The sequence below is a fragment of the Tympanuchus pallidicinctus genome, unplaced genomic scaffold, assembly GCF_026119805.1.
Source record: "Tympanuchus pallidicinctus isolate F22 unplaced genomic scaffold, pur_lepc_1.0 scaffold19, whole genome shotgun sequence".
NCBI lineage: Eukaryota > Metazoa > Chordata > Aves > Galliformes > Phasianidae > Tympanuchus > Tympanuchus pallidicinctus.
Genome location: NW_026294710.1, coordinates 1,375,731 through 1,398,214, shown reverse-complemented (window position 1 = coordinate 1,398,214; position 22,484 = coordinate 1,375,731). Strand labels below are relative to the sequence as shown.

Below are 22,484 nucleotides of genomic sequence, written 5' to 3'. Positions count from 1 at the left end.
CTGTAGGGGTTAGGAGGATCCACTGAAGATCCTGTTTGGTCCTACAGCAGGTGCCTTTCAGCAGGCTGCACAGAAGACATCCAGGCAGTTTTGTGCCCATCTCCCCTTGTCCTGTCACTCAGCAGAGCCTGGCCCCATCCACTTGACTCCTGCCCATTAAATACGTACAGTCACTGATCAGATCCCCTCTCCCCTTCCCTCCTGCAGCTGAACAGCCCTGGGGCTCTCAGCCTTTCCCCATCAGGAGGTGCTCCAGGCCCCCACCATCTCTGCACCCTGTGCTGGGCTCTGTGCTGCAGGTTGGTCTGCTCCAGTCCTCACCCGCTCAGCCCCATTCAGTGCTGTGGATTTTGGTGTTCTCTTTTGCTGTTGTTTCTTAAGAGACACAAGAAAATAAGACAAAACACAAGATCTGCTTGGTGAGAAATTGATCTGCAGAAATCCTGTTTTGTCCCCCTGTCCCTCAGGAGCCACACGTTAGTGAGTAGAAGCACAGTTATACTGGAGACAGCTTCAGCTCTTTAAAATAAATAACAAGTTTATTTAAGTGTGTGACAATTTCATTGCTTGGTAAGTATAACCAAAGACAACAAAAAAGGATTGTTCTGATTTTTTAAAGCGGAGCAAACTATCTGTGCCCTTTAGCAGGTAGATTCTCACCTACTCGATGTGCTCTGTGCCAGTAAAGAGCAGCAGAACTGTAAAAATACGTGTTTTGGTCATCAGTTGGATGCCTCATTTAATCAGTGTGCAGTGCCTTTCAGGCAGTGGAGAAGCCTCTCTGCTCACCACAGGCTTGCACTGCGTACAGTCACAGCACTGCTCCAACTTACATCACGTGGCTCGAACTCAAGTCCTCGCGCTGCCAGGTCCCCCCTGCTGTCACAGTGCACTGGTTCCCAGAGTTGGACTCTTGGTCTCTTATTTCACAACACTGAGGTGCTGATAAAAGGTCTTTGCTTCGTCTTCGTTGCTGTTGCTTTTTTGCATATGACCAACTTACCTCTTCCCTGTTCTTAAGCTCGAAAGGACAAAGCTTCTCTTGGAGGGGTACGGAGAGGAAGAACAGGACCTACGGCCTGTTCACCAAATCATTTACCAATGGAGAGCAACCTACACAACACCTCATTAGGCAAACTCCAGCCCCAAGCGTGGGGCTTCATGACTGTTAATGGAACCACAACCTCAGTAAGAATTTTTTTCCCCTTGTGCTGTAGGAAAGTCTGCTACCTCTGCTAGATCTGTCAGCGTGCCTTTGGCTCACACCCAAGTCAGGCTTCAGGTTGTCCTGCTGAAATTGTGGCTCAATCAGCTCTGCCACCTCCAGCCACGCGGAGATGGAGTCTGGCATTCTCCCTCCGTGCACACAGACCCCAACTTCTGCACTGAGATCTGCTCTACCCTAGCAATGGTTCAGCATTAGCACCACATAAAAAAGGCAGGTAGCAGCAGGTGTCTGTGCAGACAGGATGACATCTTGCCTCGACTGCCTCTGTCCCTGCCTCAGCGCAGCTCCCAGCAAGCAGACACTCTAAACCAAGCCAGCAATGCATCACAGCAGCCAACTTCAGTATCAGTCTTTGGGGTAGGAGTCTGCAATTTACCATTTGGACAGTGCTTGCTTTGAGCCTTCCCATTAACAGGTTCCAAAGGTGTCTTCTCACCTTCCAGAGGGATACAAGTTCTTTAAGTCTTGCAGTGGACTACATGAATCCCTGTTTCCTGCTGCAGACAGTACTTGCCCCAAAGGAGTCCAGTGTCAGGGATATGCATGAAGTGTTATATAAATAATTTTATAAGTCTTCAAGAGCAGAACTGCCACAAGCTGTTCAAATATGGCAAAGAAATCCTTTACGCATCCCTTATCTCTGCAACATCACAGAATGGAATAGGAAAGAAAGCTGATTGCTCAGAGTTGGAGGTGCAAACACTGCAGTGTTTGAGCTTGGCATGCAATGCTGAGAACCTCACAATCAGAAGGCGGTGTGAAACACAAAAGCTCCCTGCAAGCCAATGCCATGGGCTTTGCCAAGCTGCTGGTTTCCATGCCTGGTATGGGAAGTTCCACGCTCAAGAAGGTTGAACAGACAAGATGCTAAACGTGCCTGCATCCAGATACTGAATTTTCTTTGAGCAAACAGGTTAAACTGCAAGCAGGATGCTGCCAGCCCTGATGGCTCTTCCCCCATCCATTTCTCAATGACGGTACAGCTGGGAAGGGCTGGACGTTTTTGCTTTATTTTAATCAGAAAAGGCACTCAAGCTCTTGGAGAGAAACCAAGGCAGCTCTTTGTGCAAAAGGAGGAAATCTTGGCTTGAATAGCTTTTCCCTGACGTTTAACCTGATCACAACCACACCACAGTGACAAAACCCCACAGTGGATTACAGACCCCAAAGTTAAGGCTTTGGTTCAAATAAGCACAAGAGTACAACCCCACACCATGGGGGAAAGGTAAGAATTTAAAGGTGTACAAAGTTCCTGTTGGGCTTCAGGGAGGGCAGTGGGGAGACGTGAATAGGAGGAAGAAGGGCAAGGTTCATAGGCTGACAACACATTATGCTGAGGAAGCAAAACCAAGCGATTTGAAGGACCTTTGCAAAAGAACAGAAGAAGCAGATGAGCTCTTATCAGATTATTTAGCTTTGTATCATTTCATACGTGATAGAGAAGTCGAGCATTTGCTTTCTAAACAGAGCTAAGCATCTTCATATTTAAGGGATGTGTTCAGTAGAGACACTGCAAAGACAACTCAGTTTCCCAGGAAGAATTAGGTTGAGCAGAAATGAGCTGGACCAGCAAGCTCAGCTGTGAGGCAAGAAGCGTGTTTGGGAAAGTGCATCTTCACTCTTCTTCCTTCCTCCCATTCTACAATGGCTTAGCATTACCCTCACACGAGACAAAAGAAAATTAGCTGTAGAGTTAACTACACTAAGATTAGTACAGGATTCCACCAACTTACTTCTGGCAAGCTCTTCAATGCATTCCACATTGTAAGAATTATCTTTATTTCCTCTGTGGGGTTTGTGAAACACCGTAGGTGAAATGCCACTTGTGGAATTTGTGTCTTTCACTGCCAAACGTGCAGCTCAGGGATCACCACGAGCTGCAGCAGCAGCACAAGGCCAAGCACCACCTTCCAAAGTTACTGCTGTCCTTGGAGCAGGAGGAACACGAACCATCCGCACAGGTTTGTCCTCTAGGAAACCTCAGGGCCCTTTGCTGACAGAAAAAAAGGTGAGTTTGTGTGATGTGCACCATTTCCCCACTGCCAGAAGCCATCGTCAATACCTGGAATGATAAATGTTCTTCGAAGGATTTACGAGTGGGCCAACGGACAAGTTCTGAATCCAGCGAACAGAACTTGACAGCACAGAACAAAGCAGCATTTTACTTTACAGATCAAAGGTTACAAAGGCTGTAAAACACACAGACACCCAAAGCGCTGGAGATCAACCAGTGGGTCAGATTGGATTCGTTGTTTTGAAACCCTGGATTATGAGGGGCTGGGTCTCACCCCCAGCCCCACACACTGCGTACTTCCCACTGCTCCCATTCATTCATCAGAGAGGAAAAAAGGTTTCAGCAAGAAGGATCTCTTTAAAAACATACAAACGAGCACATTTCTGAGATTGGTGAAAGTAGGACTGTGCATACAGTTACAAAATCAAAAGATAGAAAGCTGCAGAATGCTGGAACAGAAGAACACTCAATTCCTAACTCGTGGTTTAAAACCTATTTGCACATGTAAAAACAGAAGGTCCGAAGGCTCCCATAGGATTAAGAAGCAAGCCTAGCTCTGCTTTCTTTTTAAACGGAATAGATTTCAGTAACTGCTGTGACCAGAAGTTGTCACAACACGTGGAGGCTGTCTGCTCGTAGAGCTCCTCGTGGAAATACTTCTACCCAAAGTACTCCTATCAAAAACAGCAACCCCAAACCTGACAGCTTCTCCACAGTCCACAAACTGAGGAGTAACATGAAGCTTGCTATACAGTTCTAAGCCCACTGGGTCAACAAACACAATGCAAGATGTGAACAGGAAGGGATGGGAGGAGGCTGACATGGAATTACACCTAATGCGCTCACAAGCTTTCCCAGTGCCCAACCTCACAAAGCAGCTTTCAGTCAGAATACCTGAGTCTAACTGATGCAATTAATACATAAAATGCACGTGTATTCACTTTTTTCACATTGTCTCCTGCATTGCTGCAGATAAGTTAAAAAACTGCAATATGTCTACAAAATTATATATCGTTTTGAGCCAAACCAGCAGCAAATTCTCTCCCACCATTCATTTCAGCCACCGCTTGAACAGACTGTTCAAAGTGCTCTATAAAACTAAGACACTGTGCTACAGACACTTTGCTGCCCCTTCCTCCTCCTAACACGATGCAGCATAGCTTGGTTGTTTGGAATGAGATCTGACCATCAGCACCACCACTGACAGCTTTAATTCCACCTGGGACAACATCCACTGTTTATTCCACTTACCATCTGAAACACCACGGGCACTACGAAGAAGTGGTGCCACAACCAGGTGTTTCACATGTTGGGAATAAACCAGAAACCTGTAGGCTTATTCCTTCTTTCCAGACACTCCTGTGCTTTAAGACAACTTTCTGCATTCCTGGCATTTAATTAGCATTAGTAAGACTGACAGCAGGGGTCCTGATCCACCGGAGCCCTGTGCCATGGTCCACGCTATGAATATTCTCTGAGCCTCACCACCAATACCAGGAAAAGCAGCTTCATATTGCACAGTTTTTTCATCCCAGGTCCAAAGCACAGGGATTAGGTTTAAGACTGACGTGACATCTCCAAATGGGAGATGCTTTCTCAAAGGTTTGTTTAAGCCGGAAAAGTGTCGTACAGCATCTCTCCACACACCCTGAAAAGTAAAGTGACTTGAAGGTAAAAACACCACCACTGGAAGCCCTGCTGTGATCTATGCTGGCACCCAGATGGGGAGTGGATGAGCTTCTGTGTTAAATACGTATTTGTCAAGATTAATTAAGTCTATGTCATCTGAGAACAGCAGAAACATGTATTTGAGCGTTTCCCCAAGAAAGAAGCTCTCCATCTTATCTCGTGGCTCTGGGTTACTGGGGTTCTGAACGTTGTTAATAGAAGTATAGCCACCCGTAGGAACCTGCAGAAAGAGAAAAAAGAGCACTTTGTATATTTCTTTTACCTGAAATATTGCTGTAACCTCTTAGCACGCAGGTGCTCTTGCAGAAAAACAAGTGCTAGTGAGCAGAATTTGTTCTCGCTTTTCATTTGCACATAAAAATCAGTTACAAAAATTCTGTGCAGTTCACTGAATTCTGGGCAAACCACTGAATGCAGAACAAAATGAAGCAAAACGTCCACTTATGCTCAATTTGCAGAGATAGAGCAAAGCCTGCAGCACTAACATCTGTGGACAAAGGTACAGGAAACAACGGCACTTACAGCTGGCCAGAGCACCACACTCATCTGCGGCCTCTTCTCAAGAAGACATTTAATCCCCATTGGCACTATGCTTTCTCAGCATATCAAAATGGACTCTTCTTAGCGCTCTCATCAGCATGAATACACAAAAGCCCTCTATTATGGCATTAGTGCACTTCCCTTGGCAGTTTGTATCTGGCAACCAAAGTGCTGTTTAAATCCAGCGAGATCTTTCTCAGCTTCTGAACGTTAAAGACAGCACAGATTCTAACAGCTTCCAAGAAACAGAAAAGTTTTGGTAGTCTGCACAGAGCTGCTTTTACTTTTCAATCAGTGTAAAAGTACAGTCACTGAAATAACTTGCAACTATTTTGTGCTCCCTCAACTGTAAGACTCTGCGTTACCTGACTTTCATTTTGCTCTTAAGAGATTCCCTGCAGATCTTTGATGGCTTTGAGAGACAAAGCGAGGTTTCAGCAGCTCTTGTTAGAGAGCAAGAGAGTTCAGTTCTGTAGGAACGAGAGCATTACGAGCTGACCTTACCCGTGTGTATTTATTGAAGTTCTGCAAGATCTCCCAGCCCCAGTCCTGGTATTTCTTATCTCCGGTGAATCTGTACATATAAAAAAGGCTTTCCACAGTTTCTGGTCGCAGTAAGTTGTGCCTGTCTGCAGGCTGCAAGAGAAAAACAAGAAAGCCAAGAATTCAGACCAGTAGTTCCTCCAAAAGCACACACACAGGGAGAAACAGCAACTCCCTTCCCCATCCAACCCAAAAGGAGTTTTCTGTGCACAATTCAGAAGCTAAATACTCTGCAGGGGTAATTAAAAACAAGGGCTACGGTACACCTACAAAGCAATGTGGCAACAGATCAAGCCACTTTACAAAGTACATCACCAACGTGTGGCTGGGATATTCAGCAGCAGAATCAAGATAAGAAGGGTCATCAAACTACAGCTGATGCCAGTTGGCTGCTCACCTTGATTTCTACATCTTTGTGGCCCTTTTGTGCATGGAGATTGAAGTGCACGATCTCTGGGCTCAGGCCTGTCTCTACTTGTGCATACATCTGGTAACACGTTTCTATCAGAGCTTCAGCCAGCTTCATGTGATCAGCAGTCAATCCATTGTGAGCTCCCAGAGCCAAAGTCCCAGGCAGAAAACAAACTAAGTGATCCTGTAAGACAAGACAACTCTTACTAGGAAGAGAGGTCACACAAATCAAGTGAAGTAGGATTCATTTGACACTACTGGAACACACACTGTGACTTTTTTTTCCCCCTGACACTTCAGGTACCAAGATCTTGAGGGTAGATTTTAACAACCTGCTGCAGTGCAATACAGAACAGGAAGCATTATGACAGCACCAGCCCAAATCTGGAAAAAGTACAAGTCCACATGTCTTTATGTCAACTATCTCAAAGAAAGGTGGCAGGTAGGGGGGAGGGGAGAGGCAGAGATCACCTGAAGGGTTCTCAATAAAGAACACGTAAAGACAGGTATTGACATACATGTCAATATTTTAGAACAAAAACTGAGGTGGGACCACAGAGTGAGAAGAGTCAGCCACGAGAAAGGGCTCTGAGGAATGGGGAGAACTGAGTGCATGGCCTGAAATGATCACCTTCGTGTTACTGCAACGCAGACAACGCTCACAGAGACACAACCGCCTTCACTCCATGCGCTGGTACAAGTGGAAAACACAGACAAGTTCTCAAACATATGAAGACTTACCCCCTTCTGTCATTTGGGCTGTGTTATTTCATGCTCACCTGCTACAAGCACCAAGCTTGTAGCACAGGAAGCAGCTGGTTCCCACTCCCAACCCTGCCCACGTCTGCACTGCACAGCTAGCTGCATGCAGGCACTGCAAACAAGGCACACCTGGCTCCTGTGTGTCACACAAGAGAGGCATCTGGGGCTGAGCGTGCACACACTCCTCCTGCTTGCTCCCCCAGCACAAAATGGGAGAGAAAGAACTACAGGGACCTTCCTTCCTCAGCTTTTCCAGCTCCAGAAGTCAGCTCCAACAACTTTCAATGTGCACTACAGGGCTGACCGTCCTCTTTCCAGGGGTAACCCACTGCTGATATTATGCATGTAGGAACTGTTACAGGGTTATTGTCACGTACTGAATTCCAAATGATCCTTAACATGTGGAATGAAAGCTCTGGTTTCCCACTTGAACACAGGACACGTGTCCTGGTGCTCAGGCAGCACTGGTATGAACTATTGAACACTTTGTCCAATTCCATGGGCACTGGTTGAGGCTCAGCATAAGCACAGGAGCGTGACATCATGCTGCAAAACAGAGCTGGACGCTATAAAGAAAACAAACAACCCAAAGAGTTCCTTAAAGCTCACTGCAGGTACTGAAGAAGTGCACACAAGGCCACACATACATCAGTGATGCACCACAAAAAAAAAAAGGCTACGTGGATTTGCATAAGATCTTTCACTGAAAGATTTTAAAGCCAGATTTTAAGGAGTGTGACTTTGCAGATTAAGAGCAGGGAGTTCAGCTTAGCAAGTTTTCCCACCAGCAGATGGCTGCTTCAAACACTGCTTCAACTACTGAGCACACATGCAGAAAAAGAAGTATCACAAATAGAACCCTCCAAAATTCTCATTTTTCATTTTTTACTACTAACAGAGCAAGATGAGGTCAACTGCTTGTTTTCAAGGTTAATCTGCAAAGCCAGGTGTACCTTTAAATTTTTGTACCTCTGAATTATGGAGAAGCATTACACAGAACAGACGTTGTCACAGCAGTTTCTGACACTGGGATTCTATGGCAAAGGAGGTGCATTGGGGCAGAATTCAAATCCAACACCGACATGTTAACTTTCACATGAGTGTAAATGCAGTTGGTGGTGAAAGAGAAGGTCCCCGGGGAACCATTATCCTCAAACTAGTTGCTGTTACTACATCCATACACATCCACAGAGCCTGCAGCCTTTGAAAACAGGCTGATGAGCCTGGTGGAGCTGCAGCAATTCTCCCAGTCTCTCTGCAGTGCTCCTCACACCTCAGCTACGTGTAAACTGTCAATGCTGTTGCTAATCATCTTCCAGTAGTGGCTCAAACAGCCAGAGGAAACATTTTTGCTCACAAAGTGATTGCTACAGGTCAGATTTTGTCTGAAAAGCCACACATGAGAGCATCCCAGCCTCACACTTGCATATGTTGGTTTTTTTTTCTTTGTGGTGGTGGTTTTGCTCGTTTTCTTGTTGTTATGTGCAGGTGTTCTCTTACCATCTTGGCACTGAAATGGCCATGAGCAAGCTCTCCTACAAAGGTAAGCTTCTTGGGTTGTGACCTCTGAAGAAGATGCTTTTTCACGCCTTCTATGGCTCTCATGTAGTCCTCCAGCAGTCTGTAAATTAAAACCATTCCCAGTTGGCTCACACACACACAGGACCCATTTCATCACAGCTGATGATGTATGTTTATTAGCTACGCTGGGTTTGTTTTTCACGTAACTCCAAAGAAATAAAGCAAACATAACTCCAGCTCTGGTTCCAAACAACAACTAGACATCACTTCAGGAATCCTGAGGAGTACTTTAACCACAGAAAGCCCCAGCTGGTAATGATGTCCTGGACATCTGTAGTGCAGCCTCCTGCTCTGAAGCAACTGGGTTTTACCAAGTTGCTTGGACGGTTATCCAGTTAATTTCTGAGCATCTCCTAAGCAATGACTTTGAGCAATCCTTTCCAGTGTTTGACCACTCATTATGAATCACTTCTTCACAGTATTTAACTGGACTTTCCATTGTTCTAAATATTTTTAATGAGAAAGTCATTTTGTAATTCCCTTCTGAGGCTGGCAGAACACCATCACAGCCTGAAGACAATGGTTCTGTTTACAGTAAGGCATGGCTTGTAAAAAGTCATGATGCAAACTACACAGAGACAGACCAGGCCCTCAACAGGGCCTCACTGGGGCACACTGCCTCTCTGGATGAAGTGAACCCACTGAGATGAGACACTTCCAACACAATTTGCTTATAAATACTGCTTGATTTTCAAGGCCAGGTTGGACGGGGTCCTGGGCAACCTGATCTGAATGTGGATGTTTGGTGGCCCTGCTGGGCAGGGGGGTTGGAACCACATGATCCTTGAGGTCCCTTCCAACCCGGGTGATTCTGTGATTCTGTGATTATTTCCCCCTTAGTTTTGGACGAAGCCTTCAAACATCTAACTTTTCTACTCCATAAAAACATTCCTTTCCACTTATCCAAGGGCAGACAGGAGGAAGTCAAGAGACCTCAAGTAATGCTTAAACAAATGCTCAACCTCCTAAGAAGTTACACCTCACAAGCTCACCTCCCACCACAACCATCCACAGCAGCTGTCCTTCCCTAGCAAAGCCAGAGAACACTCGGACAGCTGGTGAGAGGCAGTATAGTTCCCAAAGGGAGCCTCATTTCCAAAGGCAGCCTGTTTATAGTCCATCTTTAGTGCAAAGACTTGAATGGCTCCTCCTGTCCGTAACATTTGTCACATCTGATGTGATGATGAAAAGATTTGTGAGGAGACATTTTGCGAGCAAGCCCAATTCTCCAGCTGTTTTAATCTCAATTTACCACAGGTCATCCTACACCCCTTTCTGCAAGTGAGCTACTTGAAGCTGGCTGTTACATATACACACTGTATTTCTTCCAGCATAAAACTACAACAGAAATGTTTACAACTTGTATCATTTTCACACCAATGTGAGCAGCAGAAAGAACTTACTCATTTTCTGTTCTCCCACCCTGAATCCACTGCTTGAGCAAATACTCGTAGTAGCTGTCAGCTCTGGCTCCCAGAGTATAAACACCTAAGTGAGTGAACTGCCCACTGTTGGTGTTTATGAACATAGGCACCAGCCCATCATTTTTCCCTGAAAGGGTGTGAACATGCTTCATCACCTCATCGACAGCTTTCTAGAAGAAAGAACAGCATAAACATAAATTGCACACATACAAATGACACAAAAAACTGTGGCCAGTAGCTTCTGGCCAGTAACAAATCTTTAGTTATCCTTCTGCATGCAAGTTCAGCTCATGGGATTTAATAAACACAGCATTTCAAGCTTTCTGACTATCAAAGCCTGTGTTCCCAGTATGCCTAAGTACTCTGAAATAATTAAAACTCTTTCCTTCTCAAATACAAAGCTCAAGTTTATTCCTGAGTGCAGAAAGCCCACTCAAAAACCAGTACTTCAGTGTGAGGCTACGATCTGATTACAACAACTGCATGAACCATGCTACCCCTGAAGAAATAACAGCACTATTCAAAGCATGAGCTCCAGATACACCTTAAAAACAACAGAATAACATTACCAAAAAAATAACCATGAAAATTATTCTTTCCTATGAAATTATTTTTGTTTTAAATAAATTCTTCTTACACCATGACACACAATCTGATTTATAGCTATTTCAGTTATGTGAAAGGTAATAAGAGTATTTTTTTTCCTTAGAATTTAAATAATGGCATGAAGAAGCCATTCTAAAAGCATGAAGTCATGCACAGCATTACAGCCCACGCTGAATTTTCTTGCAGAGCTGACAATGTACTGTCAAGCAGAAATACCATCCTAAGAGTGAAGGGATGGGTGCGAGGAGGTGGCTGTCCTGGCTTTTTTCTAAATAAAAAGCTGCTCCCAAGGAAGAACAACAACTGTCTCCACCATTACCTTCTGGCACTTCAGAAAATAACTGGAACAATTGGAATTCTCCTTTCTTCACATACAGTTTCACAACTCATTTAACATCAGGGAGACCACAGGTGCCGTAGAGAACCACAGAGTAAGAAAGAAGAAGAGAAGGGGTAACGCCAACCCGTTTTTCCATACCTGGTACTTTTCATCCCCAGTGAGGCGAGACAGCTCTCTGAACTCCAGCTGAATGCTGGTCACCTCTGCCACAGTGCTGTCCGACGTCCAGCGGGGCGGGTGAGCGGAGCCACGGCCAATGTTGACGTCGGAGTACGGGACCCTGGAAGGAGTCCTGAAGGCGGGCATGAGCCTGTCCCCAATGTCCTTCTGAAGGACACGGGAGAAAGAAGAAAAGCAAGCGTCAACACGTGCGAGCTGCCAGGTTTGCTTTCAGCAATCCCATGAGTGCAGTAGCAGCCCGGCTCTAGATTGTGAGAGAAAGACAAGAGTTAAAAGCGGCCCCGGATTAATTTGGAAGAACAGCTAGTTGCTACCTCCTTCCTGCTCTGCATGCCTCAACCAAGCCCACAGTCCCTATGTAACATGACTTACTGTTGAAGTCATCGACTCTGCCTTATTTAAGGAGGTGGCTGATGCTGTCAAGATGCAGTGAAAAGGTGACAAAATCTACCAAATACTCTTTTCAAGACACTGAAAAGCCATTCAAGCTTTTGTTTCATAAAATTCCTTACAATGGTCAGCTCTTCATCAACAGAAGAATCTGAAAGGCCTATCTAAAATAGCACCTGATACAACACAGTAGAGCTCTAAGTTGATCCAGAGAGCAAAGAAATACAGGTTTAAAAAATTAATGGTAAATTCCTCCCCCACCATTCTGATTATGAAACAGCTGCAAAACAGCAACATTTAACTTCCTGATGAACCCTTCCCCAACCTCTTCCACTACGATATACTGATCCAATTTACTTCCCAGGACTGATCACTCACAGCTTTTTCCAGGAAGAGGCTATCCCCAGAGAGATGGTAGGTGCTCAGCAAGCCTCCCAGGATACGAATGGTGCTCTCAAACAGGTTCACATCCACATTTTTATCAAAGGCTAAATCGTTTGCTACCCATTTTCTTGCTTCTTCAAACTCTGCAAAGTATAAAATATAGCACAGTTATGAACCTGTAGCATGTTCCAGCAACTGTACTAGAGACAGTAGCATGATACTTGACAGTTATATATTTGTCTACAGGGATCATTATTTAGTAGGAAAACTAAAACAAAGAGCAGGAGCTGGGCCAAGTTTGATTACCATCACCTTCGAATTGCAGAACTGCTAAGGTTGGAAAAAGAACACTAAGATCATCCAATCCAGTTATAAAACCATCCCCACCAATACTCTCTAACCACGTCCCTCACTGCCACATCACCACGGTTCTTCAACACCTCCAAGGATGGTGATTCCACCACTATCTTCCTTCATTCGGGGGTAAATTGCCTTCACCTGTGCTCCCAGGGCTGACTCAGGTGATCAATCAGTGGTTAAGGCCGTGATTCAGGAGTTCCCATACAGGCCCAAAAAGCTTAGCTCTTATTCAGCACGCACCACAGACATACACAGAGAAATATCAGCCAAAAAAATAAAAAATCATAATTATTTAAGGGGAAAAAAAATTGGGAAAACTGAGGAACAGTTTATCAATCCTAGAATGGCCTGGGTTGCACAGGAGCACAGTGCTCATCCAGCTCCAACCCCTGCTGTGTGCAGGTCGCCAACCAGCAGCCCAGGCTGCCCAGAGCCACATCCAGCCTGGCCTTGAATGCCTGCAAGGATGGGGCATCCACAGCCTCCTTGGGCAACCTGTGCCAGTGCCTCACCACCCTCTGGCTCAAAAACTTCCTCTTCATATCCAACCTAAACCTCCCCTGTCTCACTTTAAAACCACCCCCCTTGTCCCATCACCATCCACCCTCACAAACAGCCGTTCCCCTCCTGTTTATATGCTCACTCCAAGCACTGAAGGCCACCATGAGGTCTCCTTGCAGCCTTCTCTACTCCAAGCTCTACAGGCCCAGTTCCCTCAGCCTTTCCTCACACAGAGCTGCTCCAGCCCTCTGCTCATCTCAGTGCCTCCTCTGGCCCCGCTGCCAGAGCTCCACGTCCTTCCTGTGCTGGAGCCCCAGGCCTGGACGCAGCGCTGCAGATGGGGCCTCACAGGAGCCCAGCAGAGGGGGACGATCACCTCCCTCTCCTGCTGGCCGCCCCTTTTTCATGCAGCCCACAACACAGCTGGCCTTCGGGCTGCAGGCGCTCACTGCTGCCTCACGTCCAGCTTCTCATCCACCAGGACCCCAAGTCCTTCTGCGCAGGGCTGCTCTCAAGGAATCTTCCCCCAGTCTGTATCAGTACCCAGGACTGCCCCGACCCAATGCAGCACCCTGCACTTGGCCTTACTGACCCTCAATGGCTTCACATGGGCCCACTACTTCAGCCTGTCCAGCTCAACGTAGTCCTGAAATTGAGACCTTTCAAGTCCACCTTGTCAGACAATTTGTGACACTCCACCAACAGTCCTCAAAAAATATTACATTGAATTTTTGTAGACCAATGTTGTCATCCATCAAGATAGCCATAACATTTCCAATTAACAGCCATTACCTCCTCTGGCCTCGCAGTACCCTGGGCAGCCCTGTCTCCCAGCTCAGCATTTAACTCAGAAAACCCACACACACAATTTCAGATTGTCTGCAGTGTTTTCCACAGAAACAAAAGTGGTAGTTTAGTACACTATTAATTCAGAAAGGTATTAAAAAAAAAGGGATGTTTTGTATTTGACCGTCAGCTTTTCGGCCGTACCACCTGATGGTTGCTTTTGCACAGGTTTGACTCTGCAGTCCATGTGAGCTGGCTTACATCTCTAACCCAAAGGCTGAGCTATCTTAAATCGTGTGCCCCACAAACTCTGGCTCGTGAGTCACAGAACAACCTGTTCCCCAGAAACGGAAGGTGTTCCACAGACCATTAAGCAAAAGGATGCCTGTGTCCTTGGGAAGTAGGAGAAAGAAAAAGGAAAAAAGCCATGAAACAGCCACGTGCTGTGTTCTACAATAAGGCCTGGGCTGACCCAAATTCAGCAAAGGATTTCAACCAGAGCAGCCAGGATTGTTTATGCAGCATTTTTATGTGTTCACCGCTGACGTGTTTGGGATTTGCTGTAGATATTCTTCTCAGTCTACTTGAGAAGAATCACACAAAAGTCTGTGCTGTCCATTATTACCCAGCAGAATAATCAGAAACACAGCGTCCTCTGTCACAAAGGCATTAGCACCCATCAGTCTGTAAGAAAAATCAGCTACCTCACACAGAACATTCATTTAGATAGCATTTGTTATTCAAAAGAAACCTCGAGAGCTTTCTGAGGCAATCAGCAAAAGAACTGCTGTAAAACAGAGCAATCTTCAATGAGAACCCATTCTCAACACATTTAAATTGCTAATAATTTAAAAGCTCTATGCAATTCCCAGTTAATTTTTCATGAAAAAGCAGCATGCTGACAAGTTGATGAAACTTCAAGACAATCTGCTCAAGACACAGCAGCAGATATGATGCAGACTTTCTGTTTCATACAGTATTTTTGCACAAACTCCCAAGGAAGAAAAGACAGAAGCACGTAGAATTTCATTGTTGAGCCCTCACTTGCAGCTCTGCTCTTCCCACCATGACACACATTGCTGTGATTTACCTAAGCTTACAAAGAGGGCTATCTACCATCGTTCAACAGCTACAGTTCCATACATTTTCAAATACCATCTTAAAAACAAAACAAAAAACAAGACAACAACCCATCCACACTTAAATATTGATCAAGCATGTTTTCTCCAAGAGAATTACAGATTTTTTTGGCTTAGTTATTTAAAATCTGTTTCTAACACTTATTAAAGCAGCCTTACTTACAAAATATCTGAAAAAAACACGCAGACAGTAGAGCAGTTCAGAAAGGGGGTACTGATTACTCCTCCTCCATCCTTACATAAAGTTCTTCAGTCCTGACACAAAATGCTGATACTAGCTATGATCACACACAAGCTAGGAGATCTCAGGAGATCTCATCAACCTAAGGCTGATGGCTGTGCAACAGCATCAACATAAATCAGTATAGAAACAAAACAAAGTGGCCTATCCACCCATTCCTCAGTTTCTAGCACACATATTATACACAATAGTTGAATACTCTTTTCTAGCTTAAACAAACTAACCCAAGAGCAATGGTGGCTGTTCATACAGAGCTGTAGGGTTACATATATATATAAATGCACATTGTTTGTGTGTGTTTAGAACTTTATATATATAAAATTGACAGAAAAACTACTCCTATCGCCACGTGTAATAAACGTTCCCCTCAAAGATCTCTAACCATACACGGCTTGAATAGAAAACAAAGAGTTTCAGGGGTGAGAACAGAGAAGCAAGAGATTACCTTCTTTCAGGCCTAAAATCCACATAGTGTCCAAGGCATCAATTAAGGTGAGCCCAAGGCCAAACCACTCGCTGTAAGACTTGGACAATGGCTTCAGCTCATCATGGCCCCAGGCAAAATCTTTGTACCCCTTCCACGCGTGGCGGAATGCTTCTATCACAGCCTTCTGGCGTTCGTTTATGGGCACTGCAAAGGAGAACATCAAACACCATTTCACCAAATCACACCCAAATAAATCTTATTCTACATCTCTGTGAACTGTATGGTAAGAAAAGTTCACTGGGCCAGGCTGCCCAGGGAGGTGGTGGAGTCTCCTGGAGATGTTCAAGACCTGCCTGCATGCCGACCTGTGCGACCTGCTGTAGGAACTGCTGGGGCAGGGGGTTGGACTCCATGAGTCCCTTCCAACCCCTGCAATTCTGTGACTCTGTGGAAACATGCTCAGCTTATTCTTTTCAGCACAACCTTTTGCACGTGGGATAATACTTGGCATCTGTGGTCAGCAAGTGAAGTAGGCACAGAGAATACACACGGACATCACTTCTCCAAATACATGTTAAAACAACAAGAGATGAGAATTGCTAAAGCTCAAAAACGGGAAAATCAGGAAACACCAAAATTAAGTCTTCAACTGTAATTCAGCTGCTGCACACATGTGGCAACCAGTAAAGTCCTCATGTCATTTATCACACACACTTTTTCTTCACTTTCCCTAATTCATTAATTTCTGCTACTTTTTAAAGTCAGTTCCAAAAAAAAAGAAAAGAAAAAAAAAAATCACTGTTCTAGAGCTTTCCATTTAAAATCAGGAAAAAGAAAATAGATATCTCCTATTTTGGGCAAATCCACGTCTTTTTCCCCAGTTCAGCTGGAGTCTTTTCTTGCAATTCACCACAAAATTGAACTTGCACTCCATACTGAACAACTGAATTCTCAAGCTCACCAGCTGAAACTTCCAAAAGTTACAAACAGAATTCCAGAGGGGGAAACATCCAGCAGTGTAACCAACCCCATCTCGATCACATCAGTCCACACCAAATACATCACTGTGTGCTGCGCCACGTTTATCACACAGGAACTTCCTTACACGACCTCAGAAAGCAGCACAACGGGTTCCTGACTTCAGAGGACAGTAACTGCACAAACAACTTCTGCAGCTTCCTGGCGAGCCTTAAAAATAGTTCAACTTCACTCAGGGAGGAAGTCACTTTCCCTGGATTTGCAGAACAAAAGGAAACACTGCTGAAAAAAGGAGGGTGTCCCCTTTGAGCCCTCTCTCTTTGGACCATCTTTCCTGGCTCCTCCCGTAGGAAAGATCACAAAGGTTTGGCACTAAAATTTATTTTCAATACTACTGCAACTGTTTAAGAAAAGCAAAAAAGCTAGGAAAGAAAATCAGAATATAGTGTGTGTCCAAACAAAGCAGGAAAACATGTAGTTCAAGTATGTTGGTACATTGTTCTGGTTTCTCTTGTATGCGTTGAGATGAAATTGATGGGAGAGAGAAGCACCCAAAATTCAGAAGTTCAGGGATGAAACCAGAGACATCTCCACTGTGCTCCCAGTGCATCAGGATCATCTCAAGGCAAGGAAACACAGAAGTCCCAAATCAGAAGCCTCTCTCCCTTACCAGAACCTTGCTTCAGACTTTCAGAGGAAACAGCTGCACAGCAGAAGTGCACAGTTTGGGGGGAAAAGCATCTACCTTTGCATGCAAGTAAATAAGCCCCCCTGTAGTTACTGTCCTGATAATGTATGCAGGAGAACATGCTAAGCACCTAAAAGACAGGATGTCCAGGAGCAGACGGGCTGTTTGCGAGGCAGAGGTAGCAGTGAACTGCAAGCAATTGCACACACACAGCTCTGCAGGCTGCTCACACACAGTCTGCCCACTGTAGCCACAGCAATCTGTTTCCTGCCACAGCACCAAACACGTGAGCTAAGTTTTACATGTGCAGCAGAATAATTCTTATTCAGCATTGAAAACTGAGACTCAACACTCAATCAAAATTCTGAAAACTAATGAGCAGGAAAGGTGTCATGGTGGAATGAGGACACTGAAAAGTTTGGTAAACGTCGCAGGTAAATCATCTTTCCCACAGTTTTCATTCCTGTGTCCTTTTGGCAGAATTCTATTTCCATAAAGGAAAAACAGAAACAAACAAAAATGACAACAAAAATGATGTGAGAGGAGGAGCTGGATAATTTCAACAGCAGAAGTGAACAGGAATAAGGGTGCTCCACTCACCTGGTTCTTTCTGGCTTTCACCTTCCACAGATGAAGGTTTTTCTGGTTCCTTTACTCTACTAGATGGAGGTTCACTGCTTTGGTCAGGTTCTATCACTGCTCCTCTCCAGCTGCAGATGCAAGAGGCTGACATCAGTGCTTCACTCGCTCACATTAAGTCATGCAAATGAATGAGACTTACTCACTATTTTTCAGTACACTTTGGATTTTGTATCAAGGGTCAAAACAACCATGTTGTCCACTCTACAACTTTTCCACTAAAAGAAAAAGTCATTTACACCAGAGAAATTGTGCTGGATTAAGAGAAGTGTCTTACACAGGCTGCTGGAATTTCATTAAGATCTTAACAACAGAATTTAATAAACTGAAGAACTTTTCTTTAAAGCAGCAAGACATTTGAGATTGCTGCATTAAAGTATTTTGTTACCAACCCAATTCTGAAATGACCATAGCAGCCACTGACAATTAGTGCCATAGAAATGAGAGCCAGGAATAAAGCCCACGAATAAAACAAGGGACTGGCCACTCACAGCAGTCACTTCCACACCAAGGGCTGACACACGTTTGCACACAAACACAGAAGCCTACATCAACTGGAAGAGGTTTCCATTAAGAATCTCCAGAAGGAAAAGTCTTTCAGAGCACACTTCCAGTCAAGCCAGGTCCACATCAAGATCAAACCACCTCAACCACTGGTGGTTTGACATCAACCACCTCAACAACTGGTTTGTACATACATAGGTTAACTTTGATTCCACTGTACGACACGGGCAGACACTGATAGGACAAGATGGAATGATTTTAGATTAAAGCAAGGGAGATTTAGGTGAGATGTTACGAGGAAATCCTCTCCTCAGTGGGAGGTGAGGCCCCAGCACTGCTGCCCAGAGCTGTGGATGCCCATCCCTGGAGGTACCAAGGCTGTGGATGGGCCCTGTTGGGAGCTGTGTCCAAACTTACTGTTCCCAAATCTTAATTAAGCACATCTGCTCAACTACTGACAGCCTTTTCTATGTCCAACTTAAATCTTTTCAATTATTCCCAGTGGTATCTTAGGGAATAAGCCTTTATCAGTACAACACAGTCCTGTGTAAACAGCTGCACGCACGTCCACAGCTTCTGCCAGCTCCACGTGGGACTAGCTTTGTTGTCTGGCATGATATCCCTAACCAACACTCCGACCAGCACAGCGCCCCACGTCTACTGCAGAAACAGAGAGGTTGTGTTGTTGCATTTATGCTATTACATCAAGTGCAAAACAAATGGAAGAAATGCACACGTGCTGAAAATTCTGCAGGGAATTAACAGTGTCAGAAGGCATTAGAAATGCAGACCATCTAGCAGGGCTCCAATGCTCTGCAGTTCTACAATGCAAAGAATAAAAAAAGAACGCCTGCACATTCCCCCCAATTCAGTAAATGAAACTACCAATAGCAAACGCTGTCACACCGAACTGAAGAACAATACACAGAAAAAAATCAACTTCAGACAGACAACAAAACAGTTTTCACTCCAACAGCTGATGGATACCAATGGGGAGCGGGGGAATAAAAAAAATAAAATAATGACAATCTTAAAAAAGAAAAAAAAAAAAAAGAAAATGAAAAAAGAATGTTGTGACTTGCTGGAAACCCTCCTACCTGATAACAGACTTCTCTGTTTTCTCCTGTTTATCAGCCTGGACTGGCTCTTCTACTGCCTTGCTGGTGTCATGGCGGGTTTGCAGCCTCACATCCCCCCATGGGGGCTTGATCTGGAAATGGGAAGGATTACGCCGACCATGGGGTAATTTTGGTTTCTTCTGAGAAAAAGAAGAAAAAAATGTGCTCAGTACTTCACACAAACAGTAAAATTCAAACCATAAGCCAAAAGCATCCATCCTGATATAATACCAGCATGCAAAATCTGCCTTGATGCTGCAGCATCTTTGTGTTGGTGGTGATGCTAGCTCTGATTTCTTTCTTCATTTAACAGTTCATGAGGAAAATAGACAAAGAGCCACACAAGCATACGTGCAGCACCCAGCAGTCCTCTGCTCTGCTAATCCAAACAGCCAATTCTTGTTTCTTTCTCATCACACTGCACACAAATGTAACCCTTCACAACCCACTGAACACCCGTTCTGTTTGCTATATAATTAGCTGTGCTAATTCAGTGCAACACTGACTGCACCCTGCGTGTCACAGCCAGCCACTACGCCGCTCAGGCACCTCACAGCTGTGACACTGACATCCAGAGCATTCCAGGTGCAGACAAATTTATCACAGCATGTAGGTGAAGCCTCCAGTAAGAAGCCAACGTGGCACACAGTGCTATCGCTCTGACGTGCGTCACTGACGGTGAAGAAGTAAAACGAACACTCGGATCAAAAAGTTAAAGCCAGGACACAAAGACCGCGCCAAGAGCCGTTCTGAGACGACAGCACTGAGCCCACAGCAGGTCTTCACCGAGAGCTCTAACATTCCTTCCCACAGCAACCACTGGAAGGTATCGCTATCTGCTCCTCCCACAAACTCCTCGGCAGTCTATAAACCCCAATTCTTCTCCTCATACCTGAGGTGAAAGCTCTGGGGACTCTGCGGCGTTGGCATCTGCTTTCTGGGGCGCTGGGAGCACGGCTGGATTCGCCAGCTTTAATCCAGGAGCATCTGGTTCTGTTCCGTGCTCATCCGATGGTTTGTTTGTTAAACCTACACACATGAAAGTGCTCAGCAAAGGCAATCAGCAACTTCTGCTCTGCTAGGGATTTCTGACAGCCTGCATTCCACGTGAGAGCTCCTCCACAGTTCTTAGATACAAAGTAGCACTTGGTACTAACAAATTCCTGAAGTCAAAGGAGGCTGCTGAAAGGCACGTGCCTTGTAATTGCCATTAACCTTGCTTCACAATACAGGCAAGAAGATTAAATCAAAGGTAAATGTGCCTTTGTACTGTAGAAAACCTTGGAACTTCAAATCTTATAGACAATCAAAACCATCTTATCCTGCTGCTTAGGTTGGAGTTACTGATACCTACACACAAACGTTATGGAAAGAACATTCACAGCCTCCAAACCTTTATCAACTAAAACAAAATGTTCTTCAGTCAAGCCAACACAGAGGTGTGAAAAATACTTCTGATTAAGCAAACCCATTGAAACACGTCATAACTGTACTGCAATGGACAAAATCAGCCACTGTCACCACAATAAACACTATTCAGAAGCACTACCAAAGTCTCTTCAGTGTAACACTACATTCAAGTAATTTACAGCCATACAGAACACGTACTTTTCCACGGTTCCCCCACACTTGTGTATGAAATGACTCCACAGACCGTCAAGAAGGCAAACAGGAAGAGAATTATGCTCCGCTGCAGTCGGGACAGCTGCTTCCATTTCTTCCAGAGAAAAAATAAGAGGAAGAAAATTTAGCACGACGTTAAGAACCCACTCCACCAAAACTAAACTCCTGTCTGTCCATTCAGAGCAAGGACCACAAAACTAAGTTTAATTTTACCCTCTTTTTCCAACAGAGAAGTTCACTGCTTATTTCCTCCAATGACAGAGAAAACAGAAGTACAACATGTTGCCCTACAGCACAGCAAGTGTGGTGAAACAGGAGAGCTGCTTGCTGCAAGAGCCCTGGCGAATGCCACATGCTGAGACTGCCAGGCAGCAGCATCTGCAGCAAGCTGCCTTCCAGCACAGCCCTGCCTGAGCTGAGCATCTGCCCAGATGTCAACTTGGAAACACGCCACAAATCTCATCCCTTCCTGCCCAGCGCTACTAAAGAACTGACGTGCAAAATGAAAACAGAAAACGTGGCAGGAAAGCTAAAAATATTACTGCAGCAAAGAAGAAAAGGCTTTAAATAAGCTTCATATCAGCTGCTGCCCAGGAAAAGTATGGCGCACTGCATCTCAAAAACACATCTGTAGAACTGTCATACATAATGGTTTGTCACCAGAAGAAAAGCCACCAACCCATACAAAATAAGGTGAGCCAACAGGATAATGAACAAAACCAAAACAGGACAAAAAATGAAGTACTTAGACCAAATCACTGAAAGCCAGACATCAAATCCCACATCAACCTAACAGAGAAGTCAGACCCAAGAACTCCAATCCATAGACAAAGAGGTCGGAGTTAAACATTAACTTAAGCTACCATTCTGTTGCTTTTTCTAAGAACAGAAGCAAAATGCATCAGAGCAGGAATCTGCTTCCAGTTACTGCCTTTGGCAAACAGGGAGCTTCGGCATTAAAGCCACATCCCGCACCTCACAGCGCTTCCTACAGCCCTCCCTCCATAAGGGCCAGAGGCCGTGGACGCCCCAACGCAGACGATGCCGCCCCGCAGCTCCGCCCCACGCACCCCACAGAACGCTTCTCCTGCTCCGCCGCCTCCAGCTCCCCACCGTGACATCCCGACTGCGGTGGAAGCCGCTCCCTTCACCCCTGCACGGCAGCCCCGTCCCGCACAGCCCGCGGCCCGCCGCCCTCACCCGCCAGCAGGAGCGCCGCCTCCAGGCCTTGCTGTTGTTGTAGCCGCCGGCGCCCGGCGCCTCCTCCGGGCTGAGGGTGACGGAGATGAAGTCCCGCCTGGGCGGCGAGGCGGCGACGGCGGCGGCAGCGTACATGGCGGCAGCCTCAGAGGCCGCAGCCCGCCCGCCCCGCGCCCAGCCGCCCGCCG

At 45.4% G+C, this 22,484-nt stretch overlaps 1 protein-coding gene across 2 annotated transcripts; it reads right to left on the bottom strand.

Moving 5' to 3' along the window:
* Positions 1-520: 520 nt before the first annotated feature.
* Positions 521-22,484, bottom strand: MAN1B1 (mannosidase alpha class 1B member 1). Of its 2 annotated transcripts, none has more exons than XM_052681301.1 (13): positions 22,297-22,484; positions 21,082-21,190; positions 20,366-20,502; positions 19,453-19,613; positions 17,813-17,922; positions 15,565-15,750; positions 12,087-12,235; positions 11,277-11,465; positions 10,172-10,362; positions 8,688-8,808; positions 6,412-6,609; positions 5,976-6,107; positions 521-5,151 (listed from the first exon to the last, which is right to left on the bottom strand). In XM_052681301.1, exons 1-13 carry the CDS (start codon positions 22,429-22,431, stop codon positions 4,948-4,950), a joined length of 2,022 nt encoding a protein of 673 aa, XP_052537261.1. In that variant the 5' UTR covers positions 22,432-22,484; the 3' UTR covers positions 521-4,947. The 2 variants fall into 2 exon arrangements, with proteins under 2 accessions (XP_052537261.1, XP_052537262.1); XM_052681302.1 differs by lacking the exon at positions 22,297-22,484 and adding an exon at positions 22,167-22,232.

What these genes read in the sequence shown, in the direction of transcription:
- MAN1B1 (XM_052681301.1), bottom strand. Translation starts at nt 22,431, where the DNA reads ATGTACGCTGCCGCCGCCGTCGCCGCCTCGCCGCCCAGGCGGGACTTC. An exon ending in TGAAAGCCAGAAAGAACCAG is followed by an intron (nt 15,751 to 17,812) that starts GTGAGTGGAGCA and finishes TCTCCTTTGCAG; the next exon opens with TGCCCATAAACGAACGCCAG. An exon ending in CTGGGGATGAAAAGTACCAG is followed by an intron (nt 10,363 to 11,276) that starts GTATGGAAAAAC and finishes TCTTTCTTCTAG; the next exon opens with AAAGCTGTCGATGAGGTGAT.